This window comes from Onthophagus taurus, chromosome 2 (assembly GCF_036711975.1).
Source record: "Onthophagus taurus isolate NC chromosome 2, IU_Otau_3.0, whole genome shotgun sequence".
NCBI classification, from domain to species: Eukaryota; Metazoa; Arthropoda; class Insecta; order Coleoptera; family Scarabaeidae; genus Onthophagus; species Onthophagus taurus.
In genome coordinates, this window is record NC_091967.1 from 20,531,129 (window position 1) to 20,548,839 (window position 17,711).

Genomic DNA, 17,711 nt, shown 5'->3' on the forward strand with positions numbered 1-17,711 from the left:
GCATCTGAGAGCAAAAGTGAAACAGAGTAATATTGTTTAGAATTAAATTTGCTACAACTCTTGTTCTAAAAGTTTTTCTGTAATATGCCCGAATCCAGAGTTCTACCATTAACAACTAGTAAATTAATCTAATTTCCATATTATCACATATTTCTGGACATTTATGCATCTGAGAGCAAAAGTGAAACAAAACAATATTGTTTAGAATAAAATTTGCTACAACTCTTGTTCTAAAAGTTTTTCTGTAATATGCCCGAATCCCGAGTTCTACCATTAACAACTAGTAAATTAATCAAATTTTTATATTATCACATGTTTCTGGACATTTATACATCTGAGAGCAAAAGTGAAACAGAGCAATATTGTTTAGAATAAAATTTACTACAAGTTTTGTTTCTAAAGGTTTTTCTGTAATATGCACGAATCCCGAGTTCTACCATTTACAACTAGTGAATTAATCTATTTTTCCTATTATCACATGTTTCTGGACATTTATGCATCTGAGAGCAAAAGTGAAACAGAGTAATATTGTTTAGAATTAAATTTGCTACAATTGTTGTTCTAAAGGTTTTCTGTAATATGTCCGAATCCCTAGTTCTACCATTAAAAAGTAGTAAATTAATCTAATTTTCATATTATCACATGTTTCTGGACATTTTTGCATCTGAGAGCAAAACAGAAACAGAGCAATATTGTTTAGAATATAATTTGCTATAAATTTAGATCTCAAAGCTTATCTGTAACATACAAAAAATAATAAATTTATACATTAAAAAACAACTTGGCCTAAAAGGGCTATTGACCGTAGTCTTTCTGCCCGGGAAAGTCTTAGCTACCTTGATTCTGTCTTAGCTACCTGATTCCTCTATTTTGCGTAGGAGATGAAGCGAGTGGTGGGGTGATTGGGTGGGGATGAGTAAATTTTTAAAGAATCAATAGGGAAGTTGATGGCAGCATTGTGGCATAGCGATTTTAGACGGAAATGGATTGGAGGGATCTCGATAAGATTGTATAGGAATTCGTTGCTGGGATTGAAGAGTGGGTTTTGGGGATGTCGGATTCGTGTAGTGCATCTAAGGGCAGATCTTTCCGCTACTTCTAGATGGTATAGGGCTCCTCTAGATGCGTCAGCGAGGATCAGCAGTGCATATTCCACTATCGGTCTGCAGATGGTTTTGTAAATATGAGCGGCGCATTCTGTTGATATGCCGCGTCCCTGGTATGTTAACGATCTGAAGTGCTTTGCTCGAATTGTCGCTTTCATCTTTAAATTGATAGCATGGTCGGAAAATTTCAATCGAGATTCCCAGGTATTTAGGAGAAAGAGCATTGATAGGAAGAAATGGAATCAAAAATTGAGTTTTGGATGGGTTATCTTGGATTCTCCATTTTTCCAGCCAACTCTCCGTGGATTGGATTAGTGCCTGAAGCCTTTGGACTGCGGATGTGATATTTGCGCCGTGTGTCGCCAAAGTGGTGTCGTCAGCGTAGAGCAGTGCGTATGAGTCCAAGTCAAAGATATCTGGGTTGGAATTGTAGATGTCGCAACAAAACAAGTTATAGAGAGTCGAGGAGAGGGGAGACCTTTGCGGAAGGCCTTGCTGAGGGGCGGTTGGAAAGGAATTGGTTAAGTAGGTTAAGGGGGTAAGACGGGATATTCAACTTATGGAGTTTGTATAGGAGACCCCGATGCCATACTGATTCGAACGCTTTACGGATATCCAGGAATACTGTCGCAGAATGGCGTTTTTGGAAGCGTGTCACTTGGAAGTTGGAGATGAGCACTGCCAAAGCGTGGGACGTAGATCTACTAGATTGAAAGCCAAACTGGTAATTCGGTATTTTTTTGGAGACGATTTCCATTAGCTTGTTCTTAATGTGGGTTTCAAAGATATTGCCGATGACGGGAAAAAGGGAGATAAGGCTTCCAATGACTTAAAATCTTCGGGGAAATGTTGATTGATGAGGCAGAAGTTTAGAATTTTTATAATATAGCCATGGGTCGGTGCTTGTTCCCTTGCTAAGGATTAGTAAGTATTCGTCCTCGTGGATCAGCGCGTCTTCGGGAGTGTCGGCCTGGGTGGTGAAAGCAGTTTCACACCAGTCATCTATTCTCGCTTTGTTGACGAAACAGAAAGAGGCATCTTTTGAGAATGAAAACACACGTTGAAGGTAATCCCCGTGGATGTTCACAATTTCTTCGGGGTCGGTGTGTGAAGTGCCATTTGAAGGGTCAATAAGTTCGTGGGTTTCAGGAGACTTTTCATATCTAGATAATTTTCGAACTTCTTGCCAGTATCTTTTGCCTTTTGACTTATTGATTGTGATAAGCTTCAATGTACTTTTCGCTTTTGAATTGTTTGATTAAGGTTTGATTGCGGTATAAGTGTCTCTTTTCTTTAATTAACCTCACGATGAACTTCGGTAGTGGAAAATTGTAGACTTTTTCGGGTTTATTTGGGCTGGCTTGGACAATCAATTTTTTGAGATGTTCGTATCGTATCGGCAGTAATTAAAGAGTTCGTGTTAATAAATTCTAAGATGCCTGAGGTCACCTCTTTTTGGATTTATCACCAGATTTTTGGATATATTTTGCTATAAATTTTGTTCTCAAAGTTTCTCTGTAATATATTCAAATTCCTAGTTCTACGATTAACAACCAATAAATTCATCTAATTTTCATAGTTTCGTATCTTTCTCGCTATTTATACATTTAAGAGTAAAAGTGGAAGAGAACAATATTGTTTAGAATTAAATTTGCTACAATTCTTGTTCTAAAAGCTTTTCTGTAATATGTCTGAATCCCGAGTTCTACCATTAACAACCTTTAAATTAATCTAATTTTCATATTTGCGTATTTTTCTCGATACATCTGAGAACAAAAGTGAAAGAGAAAATTGAAATTCTTCATTCAATTAATATTAATCCGTTAAATCGAGGTTTTACTTTACTTGTATGCAAGAATTTTATTTTTGATTTATGGGCTATTCATTTCGTGTTTGATCGTATTAAAGATAACTTTATAAAATGATGAAGATTAGGTTTCGTAAATAAACGCCAGACAGCCTGCGAATTAAGAAAACTGACGTTGCTCCTAATCTAAATCGATTATTCCACGTAATCACAATTATCAATAAATTTAATCTTTTTTACATCACACATTCTTAAACCGTTCTTTAAAGGATTGTGTCATGATTGATACTCGGTTTAATTTAATTTTAAACCGCGTTAAACTTATTTAATCTAACTTTAATTCTTACTAATCTAGTTTTTTATTGTATTTTATTCCAGATGACCATCAGATGTATATATGATTTAACAAGGAAAAAAGTGGTCCCAGAAGGCGAACAAACCCAATTAAATCGAGTTTTATCCCTTTTCGATTTAACCGCTTTGGGGGTTGGGTCAACTTTAGGATTAGGAGTTTATATTTTAGCCGGATCTGTAGCTAGAAATCAAGCGGGACCTGCGACATGTATTTCTTTTTTAATCGCAGCAGCTGCATCAGCGATAGCAGGTAAAAATTAAAATTAAAAATATTTATATTAACACTTTGAATCACCAGGAATGTTGTTGACTCAAAACATTTTTGTCGAAAGTTTATCGTTTAAATTAACAACCAAAATTAGTTGAAAATTAACTTTAATGTTGTTAGTGTAGGTTTTTGCTTTGTTATGTCATCTTATTGTGCCAAATTTAATGGGATTTATTTTTAATTTTGTTCGACGAGTTGGTTTTCAATGTCATAGAAAAAAAAATTGGACTTGGTCGAGAAATAATTGTTCTGATTCGGCGTGAAGGTTGCTGATGTTTATATTTGTGCTGGTTTTATTGTGGCCGTATTTTAATTTAAAACAGAAATGAGTCTTAACTCGATTAAAACGTCATATAAAAAATTACGATAACGATTCGTATAAAAGAAAAATGCGATTAGTAATAAATTAGTAAAAAAAAATAAAAACCTCAGGTTGTTTTTTTTTGTGAATAACTCAAAAAGAATGTGTTTGATCAAATTAGTTTGATACCGAAACAATTATTTGTATTTAAGTATCTATTTAAGTACTCGCTAACGTTTACGCAAATCTAAAAATTATATACACGTGAAACGTTATCAATTGTAACGACATAATTTTTTAGTCAGTATCAGAGATTAGGAAAAAATATAGAGTTTTTATGAGTTGCTAATTATGAAATTATATACTATAATTTCTCTCAAGTAAACTTTTCTTCGCTTATATCAATATTGAAAATCTTTTCTCTAACTTTTCTTATGTCGAGGCCTTTTGTATTACCCGTGAAAAGCTTCAGTAGGATTATGTGGATGATGAAACACTATTTAATAACATTTCAAAACTTTCAAACAAGCATGGTAAACTGCGAACAAAAAATGTTGTATTTGGTTATCAAGTAATCCCAAAAAGATGATGTAACTGATAAAGGACACTTAAATACACAGAAAATTTAAGATTGTGATTTTGAGCATTAAAAGGACCTTTATCCATTTTGACCTTTCATCCGCTATTAAAAGAGAACTAATGTTTATGCTATGCCTGGTATTGTAGAGTATTCCTTCTTCTTCGAAGAAATTTTACCGAGCAGATTTCCTCTTCCAATCTGGAGTTCTTAACAGAATCAAATCAATTGATGCATTTCTCATCTCGACTAGAAGCGTAAGATAATAATATCCATGATGGATAAAATTGGTGAGAAACCTTAGTTAAAAATTGAAGATGTCAAAAAAGTTGCAATTCCTACAGTATTGACACCAGAATGCACGTGTTTTAGAGCAAAATTCCAAATAAGTGGACCAAATAATGACTCGTTGCTGTTTTGAGTATCTGCTCCTAGGCATCTTTCTAATAAACTTGTTGATGTGAAATCATTGTAGATTGGCTTTATAATTTCAAGAACTTACACCATTTATCTTTCTCGAGAGGATAATAACTACGCTGCGATTTGTCGTTAATTAAACATTTGTGTTAGAATGTAGCCACACTTCTTTCTTCATATTCTCTACAGAATTAGAATTTCTTCTTATGGCTAAACCATAATATTTTGTAAGTTTGCTTACAATTTTTAGCCTTTGCCGCCAATACTTCTCATTCGTTTATCGATATATTTACAATACTACTAAACATTTCATCTATGCACTTCCATTATGATTTGCAGTACAATTTTCTTGGTGGCTTTCAAACCAATTATGAATATTCTATCCTATTCCTCTTCAAAGTTTTTTGTAAATATATTGCAAGCTTGACAAAAATCAAAATTATCCGGCATATCTATCCGGCCACTATGGTTATAACTTCTGGTGCATTTCTGAAGTGATACCCTACATTGCCACATTATTGCGATATTTGAATAAAAATGAAATTATTTGGATCCAAGATACAAAATGAACTATTTTGATGCTGATTTAACTCACGAAGCAACTCCAAAAAGAGGATACTTTAATTAATAATTGGCGATATTTCCACAAGGATCCTTCAAGAAGTTAATTTTATAGCGAATTTTGAAAATTATCGATGAAACTTGCAACATCGAAAATTTTATCAAAACTTCAAATATTGTTTTCTCAAAAACTAAAAGTAATTTTTCAAAACGGGTTGTTTCATTGGAAAGATGACACTATTATTAACACTTCGGGAAATTTTCATACTCGTATTCCAAGAACTGGATTTTATACGAATTTTCAAAACTTAATCGGCGAAAATTGCAAAATTCGAAAAGATTTTAGATTATTTCAAACATTTATTTCTCAAGAACTAAACGTGATTTTTCAAAACGGCTTTTTGCATTCAAAAGAGGATACTTTAATTAATAATTGGTGATATTTCCACAAGGATCCTTCAAGAAATTAATTTTATAGCAACTTTTGAAAATTATCGATGAAAATTGTAACATCGAAAATTTTATTAAAACTTCAAATATTGTTTTCTCAAAAACTAAAAGTTATTTTTCAAAACGTGATGGTTCATTGGAAAGAGGACACTTTTATTAACACTTTGGGAAATTTTCATACTCTTATTTCAAGAACTGGATTTTATACGAATTTTTAAAACTTAATTGGCGAAAATTGCAAAATTCGAAAAAATTGTCGATTATTTCAAAAATTTATTTCTCAAGAACTAAAAGTAATTTTTCAAAACAGTTTGTTGCATTGAAAAGAGGATACTTTAATTAATAATTGGTGATATTGCCACTAGGATCCTTCAAGAAATGAATTTTATAACGAATTTTGAAAGTTATCGATGAAAATTGCAACATCGAAAATTTTATCAAAACTTCAAATATTGTTTTCTCAAAAACTAAAAGTTATTTTTCAAAACGTGTTGGTTTATTGGAAAGAGGACACTTTTATTAACACTTTGGGAAATTTTCATACTCATATTCCAAGAAATGGATTTTATACGAATTTCTAAAACTAAATCGGCGAAAATTGAAAAATTCGCAAAAATTGTCGATTATTTTAAAAATTTATTTCTAAAAAATCAAAAGCGATTTTTCAAAACGGCTTGTTGCATTAAAAAGAGGATACTTTAATTAATAATTGGTGATATTTCCACAAGGATCCTTCAAGAAATTAATTTTATAGCAACTTTTGAAAATTATCGATGAAAATTGCAACATCGAAAATTTTATTAAAACTTCAAATATTGTTTTCTCAAAAACTAAAAGTTATTTTTCAAAACGTGTTTGTTCATTGGAAAGAGGACACTTTTATTAACACTTTGGGAAATTTTCATACTCATATTCCAAGAACTGGATTTTATACGAATTTTTAAAACTTAATCGGCAAAAATTGCAAAATTCAAAAAAATTTTCGATCATTTCAAAACTTTATTTGTCAAAAACTAAGAACTTGATTATTATCTGCAGAGTCCAACACCTAAAAGAGATACTAATTCCTGTGAATGGTGGAGTACTAAATAATAGGTTTTTAATATCAGGCCAAAGCCGGATATTTGGTAGCTGTCCGGTATCCGGTCGGATTTTAAAAAATGGCCGGATATCAGCGATCTCACGAATGATTATTCGCCAATTTTCATCAATTAATGTTTACCCCTTTATTATGTTTTTCTCAGCTTTAACTGGTTTTTCAAAACGTGCTGAAACTTTAATAGTAAATTTGCAGGATCTAACTTTTGTAAACCAGTTTTGACGCTGGCATGCTGTCAATACATCTCCTCCATACACATCGGATAATTTTTTTCTAGCCTGAACAGTATTTTAAATAAGCCGAAACTAGAAGCTACTACATAGAACCAATTGATTTTTTTCACATGCATTTGCTTTGCTATACCAGCTGTCAAAACGTATAAAGATTATGCGGTTTAATTAGTTTTGAAACAAACCTATTTAAACCATTCTATTCAACATAACTTAACACAACCCAACTCAACGAAACATAATTCTTTCATATAGAGGCTTTCTAGCTTCTAGATCCTGTCTGGTTGAACAGTGTCGGGTTGAAATTCCTTTCCTGTGTACTGTATTATGTGCATTGAAGTCAGAAGTTATTAACAAATCTGCATCATACAAAATTACACAAGAAACTAAGAAGCGTTGCCTCCACGAAAAATGAAATATTAAAGTCTCAGAGACATCCATAGAAGTGAAGCTGCAAACTTTTTTGGATCATACTGCGATATAAAAGTAAAAAAAGGTTTTATTATCCAAATGTCCAAGTTTTACATAAAACCAATAATAATGTTGTAAATCATCAAACAAGTATTTTCTTCAAAAATTCTGTTGTTATATAGCAAAATTGGTTTTTACCCTCCACGAGAATGGAATGTAGTCCACCATGTCTTTTAGATTCTTAAGCTTCTCGTCTGAAATACGGTTAGCGCAGTTGAGGTCGACATTACAAGTTATCCATGCCTCCAAATCAGAAAAGGTCTTCGTGGTTTTTACTGAGGTTTCTTGCCTTTGTTTAATTTTAATCCAAACTACTTATAAAATTTGTACTTTAGTTGTTTTCAGACGTTCATCTGCATTGTTCTGAAAATCCTTGTATGTAGACTACATTAAAAGGTTTTAAATTTTGGATTGTGTAATTTTTTCCTTTTTTCTATTTGGGGTAAATCTTTGACGCACGTGAGACATATCCAAATGAGTCAAAGTCGGAATGAAAAGAACTTGTTCCAAATCAATTGAAATAGCATTATCTTCACTATCAATATTTTGTGAGTTTGCGATATCGGTATTTATTGTGGATCTTGCCTTTTTTGCCTTGCAATGGTGCAGTTCCAGTTTTAGCACCTCTTGTTTCCTCTTTGGGTTGGTCAACTTTGATCTTATTATTATAAAGGTCACACTTCGAACATGTATCTGACCTAGGCCGTCTGAATCTGAGATTTGGGAAGTGTTTTTTGAACACTAGTGAGTAATACTTATTATTATTATTATTATTATTATTACACACACGGGGGTAGCAACAGGACACAGTCCCACATAAAAGCTACTCCACTATAATACATTTTGTATACAATAAATTTTATGAACACAAAATTGACAATCGATCAATTGATAATGGCCTTAAGCATATGTGATCAAATCAATTCAAGGCAGAACTCAAGCCGCTGCAACGAGATAATGTACATAAAATCACACAACTGGTAGGGCGAGCACGGCATTACCAATAATTTGTTTGAAGTTGTGAGGCGTAAAGGCGAATATGTCCAACCCAAGACGGTCCACTGTCCTCTCTATGCGAAGTATTGGGGAATTTCTATACGAATTTGTCCGGGCAGTCGGCGCATAGAACAGAAAGTCATAGCGCAGTCGACGAGGGGGAACATGCAGATCAATGCGTGAAAGAAGATAGAAAGAATCACAGTAACCTCTGACCAACCTGAACAGAAAGCAGGCATCACTGCAAGTTCTGCGCTGCTGAAGTGTGGGCATATGATACATTTGACAGGCAGATTCGTAATCTGTATAAGGATGCCGGAATTTATGCGAGAGATACTTCAGAAACCTTATCTGAATCCTCTCTATTCTGTTAATGTATGCGTCGTACTGAGGGTTCCAAGCTGTACTGCCGAATGATAAAATACTATTAACGAAAGCATTGTATAAAGAAATAATAGGTCTAGGGCAGCAAAACGATTCAGAAGAGCGCATTACAAATCCCAGCATCCTATTAGCTCTGGCCACCACTGCATCAACGTGTTGATCAAACAGTAGTTTGCTATCTAAAGTAATGCCCAGGTCTTTAATAGTGTCAACACGATCCAATAAGCATGCTCCGCACCGGTAATCAAATTTAAAGAACTGCTTTTTTCTCGTAAAAGTAACAGTCCGACACTTCGATATGTTAAGTGACAAATTATTAATCTCACAAAAATCATAAAATCTGTTCAGGTCATTCTGAAGGTTAACACAGTCTGAAACAGCAGCAACAGAAGAAAATATTTTAATGTCGTCAGCATACATAAGACATCTTGAGGTAAGAAAAGACCTGGTGATGTCACCTATGTACACCGTAAACAAGAGCGGGCCCAGATGACTACCCTGAGGCACTCCGGAAGACATGATAACAGGACCAGACAAATATCCGCCAACCCCAACCACCTGCGTGCGATTGGAGAGGTACGAAGCAAACCAGCTCAAAAGGACACCTGCGACACCAACGCGCTCCAACTTCAACAGTAATAAACAGTGATCCACTTTGTCAAAAGCTTTGCTAAAGTCAGTGTATATCGCATCTACTTGGATGTTTTTATCAATAGTCGAAAAAAGAAAGTCGGTATATTCTAACAAGTTGGTGTCCACAGATCGCCCCGGATAAAAACCGTGTTGCTCCGCACTCACAGAGGGCTTCATCTGAAAAAATAGCCTGCTGTAAACCAATTTTTCAAAGATTTTTCCCATTATTGGTAAAATAGATATAGGACGGTAATTAGTTACAAGACCACGATCTCCGGACTTAAAAATAGGCGTAATTTTCGCCCGTTTCCACACAGATGGAAAAATACCGTAACGTAGCGACATATTAAAAATTAAACATAGAGGTCTAGCAAGAGATTTAGAGTATCTCTTAATAAAAATGGAAGGTATATCATCTGAGCCCGGACCCTTGGAAACAGCCACACCAAAAAGAGTCTCTTCAACCTCGGATAAATCGAAACAGCCAAATATATATAAGTAACTATAAGTAACTACTGAATTTGAATGATTTTCCTCGCAAGGAAAACTCTGGATATGATCCCTGACTTGCTGGCGCATTTCTAGCAAATACTTTTTTACCACGTTCATCTGAGTAATTACTACAATGTGTTTCCACAAGTACTTGCACCTTCTTGTGGCTTAGTGCAAATATTAGAAAACGTTTTTCTGCAAAGATCTCCACTACCATTAGGAACCTTGTATTATACGTGCCATGTCTCCTGCGACTTATGTTTATAACTTGAATCAACCTCAAAAGAAAAGAATCGTGACTTGCAGCTTCATAATATTGTTGGAATAATGAGTTTCTCTGGTTGAATGTTAAAGATTTGCAGGAATATTTACAAGAGCATGTTACCTGCAACAAGAGTGTAATAAGTACATGGTTTTCTGATTTTGAGGTTTAAATTGCTTACCTCTTGTTAGGGTGGATTTTTAGCCGGTACAAGGACATATTTTTTAATTTGGATGTTGCAAGCCACTAATTCTACATCTTTTGCTTTCTTTTTTAACACTCTCAGTGTGTTCATTTTGAATATTAACAATGTTGATTATTTGGTACTTAGACCGTACAACAGGTACAGGCGCTTCGACCATGCGCTGTTTTGTACTTCTTATAGCTGATGGCACATAAATCATTTTGTACGCTTCTGGGCAGAATGTTTAGTTTGTTTTTGATAAATAAATCTTCAAGTTATTATTTGTGGAATCTTTAATCGTACAGAGAACTCAACCAAATAGTTATTTTATCTTAAAATGATCAAGCAATAATTTTCTTTTTATCATTGCATGTACCAGACTTAGTTTCTGAATGTTTTAGAGCATTTTGTATTAATTGTTTTGTTAGATTTTAATATGTATATCTCAATCTATAATAATAAAATTTTTTTTTTATGTATTTAAGGTTTGTGTTACGCAGAATTCGCCTCAAGAGTGCCGAAGGCAGGTTCAGCGTACGTTTACAGCTACGTAAGTGTTGGCGAATTTGCTGCTTACATAATCGGTTGGAACCTTGTTTTGGAATACGTAATTGGTAAGCGAAAACATCAATCATTTTGCCCTCGATTTTTTACAAAATGAAATGTAAATAAAAAAATTTGACCTAGGAGGAAATTCAAACGTTGATTTAATATAATGATTTCGGTCGAGCAAAAAAAAGTTATGCTATGTCATCATCATTAGTCTTAAATTTATTCTTAATTTTTTTCATTATTATTTTTTTTAGGTACTGCAAGTTTAGCTCGAGGTTTAAGTGATTACATTGATGCTTTGGCCAATAATAGTATGAGCACAGCTTTAACCGAAACGTTTCCAATCAACCAGTCGTTTTTATCAAAATATCCAGATTTTTTATCTCTTGGTTTTGTAATTTTATTAACGAGTAAGTTCAAAAAACTTTCATCATCACATAGTTGCTGTGTTAATTGCGTAATATCTACATGCGGGTGATTCTAAAGTAGATGATAAAAATAGAACGGAAAAAAGGTTGCGAGCATTTATAAATTTTAAATTAAATCAGCTTTTTAAATTCCCTTTTTTGCATTTTTTTTAGTTTTACTTGCTGCTGGTGTGAAAGAATCAACATGGTTAAATAACATATTTACAGCCCTGAACATAACGACCGTTTTAACTGTTATTATATCAGGAAGCATTGGAGGTAAACTACTAACAAAACTAATTAAAAATAGATAGTTGTATCCATTGTTTCTTTCAATCCATTTAATCGTTAGCTTTATCGATTACAAATAATACTGCAATAAAATTCCTAATACTTCAAAGTTGGTTTTGACATCGTTAATCTAAAACTTAATGATAATCGTAAATACGTTTGAAACAATCGATATTCTTATCTTTCTTTTAAATAATACAAGCTGTAAATAAATTTTTTAGCCGATATTAAAAATTGGCAAATTAGTAAAGAAGATATTCCACCCGAAGTTGATCATGGAGGTGAAGGTGGATTCGCACCATTTGGAATTTCCGGAATAATTGCTGGTGCTGCAAAATGTTTTTACGCTTTTGTTGGGTTTGATACGGTTGCAACAACCGCCGATGAAGCCAAAAATCCAAAACGAAATATCCCTTTGGCTATCGTTTTTAGTTTAACGATTAGTTTTTTGGTTTATTTTGGAATATCCACCGTTCTAACAATGATGTTACCATATTACGAACAGGTAAGAAAAAACGATATTTCGAGAAAATAGATAAATAAGGTAGTAAAGTTTATAGTAAAGTTAATATGCACGAAGCGTAGAAAAGTAAAGCAATTTTAACGACGAACATTGTATGTTGGAATTTTTGTTATCGCTTGGTGTCATATATTTTTTTTTATTTTTTTGCAAATGCTCACTCATTAGGGAAAAAATCGAAAAAATCAATAATATGTGAAAAAGAAACGAAAAGTTTTAATAACGTTTATTTATTAAACACAGGTTTAATAAACGTTGGTTAAGTTTATTATTATGCCTACGATTTAAATGGTAAAATGTTTTAGTATTTTTCTTGGAAAATTTTATTTTCAATTTCAAGTATTTCCTCGTAAAACTATTACACAGAAATTATATAGTCTTACCAGTTAGCCTCAAAATACTGAATAAAACTACACTGATGCTTGGAGTTCCCCAGAAATATACGACAACAGTCCTGAATGGTAATCAGATTAATGTTCCAACAAATACCACGAGTGAATTATTACTGCATTAACTTTTCAATTTAAAAAAGACCGTTACTTTAGAGTTGTGCTCAAAAATAATCATTCTTCTACAGAAACAAATGATCTAAAAGAAGATCTAGAAGGCAGCCTTTGCCACAATGTTAAAAACGTATCAAATATGCGATATTTTACCTTATTTAGTATAAAAACTTCCAGATCCTCTTTTAGGAAAAAGAGAATTCTTGCTTTGAAATTTTCTGGAAAGGTGCAGATTCAAGAAAGAAACTTTAACATAATAGCTCTTGGTAGTTTGTCAGACTTATCATACTACTGTTATACTTGGTGGGACACCACACGAATCAAATTGACCTGAAACACCATTATGGAGTAAAAACTCCAAAAATAGTTGTAGGCAGAGAGTATTTTATTGTTGGCTAGGTATGACAAATGTATTGAACACGAACATTAAGTTGTCGTCATCAAAGGTTGAGTCTTCGGTATCTTCAACATTCTGTCAGAGTTATTTTTCACAATGCTTAAGATGCCAATACTTTGGACACACATGAAAGTAGTGTTCAAGAGATAGAAAAAGTAATAATGTAAAATACGCACAAAACCATCCGGCCTGCTATAAAAGATATGTTGTTTACAGAAAAATACAAAAGAAAACCTTTCCACACTTGCGCAAGAAGACTATTGAATAACTACCAAAACGTTATGCACAAACGAAACCTCGGTCTACTAATAAGAGAATTCTAAATTTTAACCAACAGCTTGAACCAACTAACGCTATCCAAATTAATCAACCATTGGCTTCGTCAAATAATTTAGAACAATTACTTCCTAAAATTATGGAAAAAATTGGCAAAATGCTAGATAATTACGTTAAAGTTGGAGTCTGGAACGCCAACGGCTTGGTCAATCTTTCACAAGAGCTCAAATTATTTATATCAGAAAACAAACTTGACCATATGCTTATCTCTGAAATAAGAGATTCTTTAAAATGACAAACTACTCATTTTATGCAACACGAAATTGAAAAAATCTCTTGTCCAAATATTCAGGCCATATCTGTGGGCGTAATCTGCAAAATTTTTCAAACATGGCAGGCGTGCCACTGCCAAATACTGCACATGTCCTTCTCTAAAATCTACAATGTCCGGTAATTGTACTATAATAGCCGTATAGATGGACTGAGCAGTTACAACACCTATATTCGTCAGCAACTCAAACATTACTTTTCTATACCACTTCTAGTCTCGACGTACAGATGTTCCATAAGACGCGACTGAATCAGAAACATGGATAATGAATTTGTTTAGAATTAGAGATTTATATCAGAATACAATCTTGACTTTATGCTTTTCTCTGAAGTAAGAGATTCTTTAAAATCCAAATTACTCGTTTTATTCAACACGAAATTGAAAAAATCTCTTATCCAAATATACAGGCCATATCTGTGAGCGTGGATGACCGGCGTAATCTGCAAAATTTTTCAAGCGTGTATAGTTTTATTGACTTCATCATTGATTTTTGTCTTTTTCCGCCTTCACTGGCAGACGTGTCACTGCCAAATACTGCACAAGTTTTTCTCTAAAATCTACAATGTCCGGTAGTTGTGCTATAATAGCCGTATAGATGGAATGAGTAGTTGCAACAGCTATATCCGTCAGCAACTCAAATATTACCTTTCTGTACCACTTCTAACCTCGATGTATCCAGACGCGACTTGATCGGAGACATGAATAACTGATTTTCCTCTGCTAAAGTCCAAAACTATCGTTCATTTTTATGCAACTTGTTCCAGATCTTTTGTTATAAACTTTTAGTACTATCATCTTTCCGTCTCTCTTTTACAAATTCAGCTTGTGCTTCTTAGGTTGATTGGAGATTCTGAGCACTTGGGCATAGGATACTTCTGGCTTCCGGTTTAATTTAAGTCGTTCTAGCTATTTCTTTGAGGATTTTTTTCTAAAATTTTGTTTTTCTCGTGCTGTTATGCAATCTTTATAATTTGCAGGATGTACCTACTTATTATAACATTTAATCTTGGATTGTTGTGGCTTTACGCAATCTGCAGTTTGATGTTTTTCTGAGCTTACCTTACTTAACACAAATTTAAATTTTCTTCCGTCAATCAACTATTATTTCCAAGATGATTTTAATTTCTAAAAATTTTTTATGACTGTTTCATTGCTGAAAGTCAACATGAAGAGTGGGAAAGAGTTTTCTCCGTTCTTTTAGTAGCTTTGTTACATCTAGTATTTTATAAGCGGCATTTCTTAGATGTTTGGTCATAGCTTTGATTGGTATTGTTTGTTTATTCTCGACAGAGCATCAACTGGTTTTGCTATCATTTAAGAACTGTGTCAGTTTTCTGTAATGGCCACTTTGTTCCACGTTGACTTTGATATCCTTGGAATTAAGCAACGTCACTCTATGGTGGATTTAAATTTTCATTGGGCATCTGCTATTGCAACTCGCTGAATGATGGTTTGTTGCATGATCTTGTTTTTGCAATTAGCTCTTTAGATAAATCCACTTGATCGGCGTTTGAATATAATGCTCTGAAATATAATGCTAATTTTTTTCAACAGAATTTTAGCTGATAATCTTCCATATTCTTTTCTGTGATCCGTAATTCCTCTCCTTATTAAACGAGAAATTAAATATTTGGGGATCCAGCAAGATAATCATTTAACTTTAAATTCGTACTGTTTTGTTACTTTAATTTAACACAAGTCATCATTAATCATGATATTAAATAATTAACAATAATTTTTTGTAGGATGCCAAAGCTCCATTTCCACATGCTTTTGAACAATTGGACTGGATTGCCATAAAATGGATAGTAACAATTGGAGCAATATTCGCTCTTTGTACAAGTTTAATCGGAGCAATGTTCCCATTACCTCGTGTCATTTATGCGATGGCAAGTGATGGACTTTTATTCCGATTCCTTTCCAAGGTTCATGAAAAAACTAAGACGCCTTTAATTGCTACTGTGATATCTGGAATCTTATCAGGTACTTATTTCATTATAATATTGTCATAAAAAAATTTAATTTTTTATTATTCTTAGGTTTTATGGCTGTTATGTTCGACGTTGACCAGTTAATCGAAATGATGTCAATTGGTACATTATTAGCTTATACAATCGTAGCTATTTGCGTTTTGGTTTTAAGATATACACCGATCGAAAAGAGTCAAACTCCTGATTTGGAATATACAAAAGATTCAAGCGGGTCATTAAATTCATTTATGGTTTTATTTAAACAATTATTTAATTTAAATAATAACAAAGAAGCGAATGCGTCAACTTCTTTAATTACAAATATCGCGCTTACCGTTTATGGTACTTTTTAATTTATGTTTTGAGTTATTTATTGAGTTAAATTCTTTTTTTAAGGTTTAATTTCAATTGGAATTTGCGTGTGGATTTTATTTTATCCCGAGTCCGTTGATCCAGACGAACCTGGAACATTAACTGGTTTCATTATTTTATGTTTGGTTTTATTATTGGTTTTTGCAGTTATTATGAGACAACCAGCTGATGATGTCGAATTATCATTTAAAGTAATTATTTTAAAAAAAAATATTTATTTTGTATAATTTTTTTAATTTTGTAGGTACCTTTAGTTCCTTTAATTCCATGTGTAAGTATAACGGTGAATATTTGTTTAATGTTAATGTTGGAGGCCGAAACGTGGATAAGATTCGCCGCTTGGTTAGCAGTTGGTTTTGTGATTTATTTCGGGTATGGAATTAGGAAAAGCTCTGAGAGAAATCGAAAAGAAGTCAACATGGTGATGACTGAACCAAAATCATCTGTAAAATCAGAAGAACTCGGAGGAATATCTTAACTTATAAGTATTATTTTCATAATTTCCTCAGGAAAAGTTATTACCCATTAGTCTTAAGAAACGCGTAAATATAACGTTTCGATCTGTGATTTGTTATAGTGACCGATTTTCAAAAATAATTCTATTGTGAAGATTTTTTAATGTTTTTAGGATTAGTTATTAATTTGTTAAGTTTTAAATACCTTTATTGTCACAATAAAAAAATCAAAGATACTTCATTAATTGTTAAGTTTTATAATTCTTTGGTTTAAAAAAAAATTTTTAATCTACCCACTAATAATTAATAAGTCTTAATAATTCTAGAATTAATAAAGTTCGATATTGTGTACATACACCTGCATTTTAATGGCACATTTGGTAACGACTCACATATTAATTTATCTACGAATTTTTACAATATAGCACCTTTACTTTCGTACTTTTTCAATAATTCAAGAAAAAAAAGCTATCCTAAAAAATAACTACAAAATTACAATTACATCATTAAAGTACAAATTACAATATCATTAAATACACAACGAAAAAAATTAAGATACACAAATACTAAATTTAATACTTTTTACAACAATTTATTGTTTCTTCTTTTTGGGCGGTTTCGGTGGCGGTGTTGGTGGAGGTTCCATTTCCATGGGTTCCAAATCGGGAACTGGGGTTGTGTTCGTATACCTAAACGAATTTCTATTCGAATGAAGAAAACTAACGTTTTCTGATGGCAAATTTTGGTAATCTACTTCTTTTAATTTCGCTGGTAATGGAGGTGGAATTAAGTCTTCTTCACTAATACTTGAATCTGTTGTTCCTTTAATAAATTATACTTAATTAAATTAATACAGTAGAACTCGTGATAATGTGAACTTCATAAACTACTATTTAACTTGAACAATGCGTAATCTCAGCAATTTGACGTCAAAATAACGCCAAACACGTTTTGTCTTGTTATAAAAGCAATGGCTGCTGTGTAGTAGTGGAGAGGTTTTGTCGTTTTTATGGCAAAACAATGCAAAACTTGTTTTGGATGTCTG

The 17,711-nt window shown here is 33.0% G+C and overlaps 2 protein-coding genes across 7 annotated transcripts in view; one reads left to right on the top strand and one right to left on the bottom strand.

The window, feature by feature from the left end:
* LOC111416026 (cationic amino acid transporter 3-like) overlaps positions 1-16,911 on the top strand; it is a 33,009-nt gene extending 16,098 nt beyond the window's left edge. For both annotated transcript variants that reach the window (XM_071194465.1, XM_023047968.2), the window contains exons 2-10: positions 3,292-3,517; positions 11,078-11,206; positions 11,399-11,554; positions 11,726-11,830; positions 12,064-12,347; positions 15,615-15,852; positions 15,909-16,181; positions 16,236-16,402; positions 16,456-16,911. In XM_071194465.1, the coding sequence (XP_071050566.1) occupies positions 3,292-3,517; positions 11,078-11,206; positions 11,399-11,554; positions 11,726-11,830; positions 12,064-12,347; positions 15,615-15,852; positions 15,909-16,181; positions 16,236-16,402; positions 16,456-16,689 (1,812 nt within the window). In that variant the 3' untranslated portion in view covers positions 16,690-16,911. The remainder of the gene's footprint in view (positions 1-3,291; positions 3,518-11,077; positions 11,207-11,398; positions 11,555-11,725; positions 11,831-12,063; positions 12,348-15,614; positions 15,853-15,908; positions 16,182-16,235; positions 16,403-16,455) is intronic.
* Positions 16,908-17,711, bottom strand: part of LOC111416025 (myoblast city) — a 39,516-nt gene continuing 38,712 nt past the window's right edge. For all 5 annotated transcript variants that reach the window (XM_023047963.2, XM_023047962.2, XM_023047960.2 and 2 more), the window contains one exon: positions 16,908-17,488. In XM_023047963.2, coding sequence (XP_022903731.1) covers positions 17,259-17,488 — 230 coding nt within the window. In that variant the 3' untranslated portion in view covers positions 16,908-17,258. The remainder of the gene's footprint in view (positions 17,489-17,711) is intronic.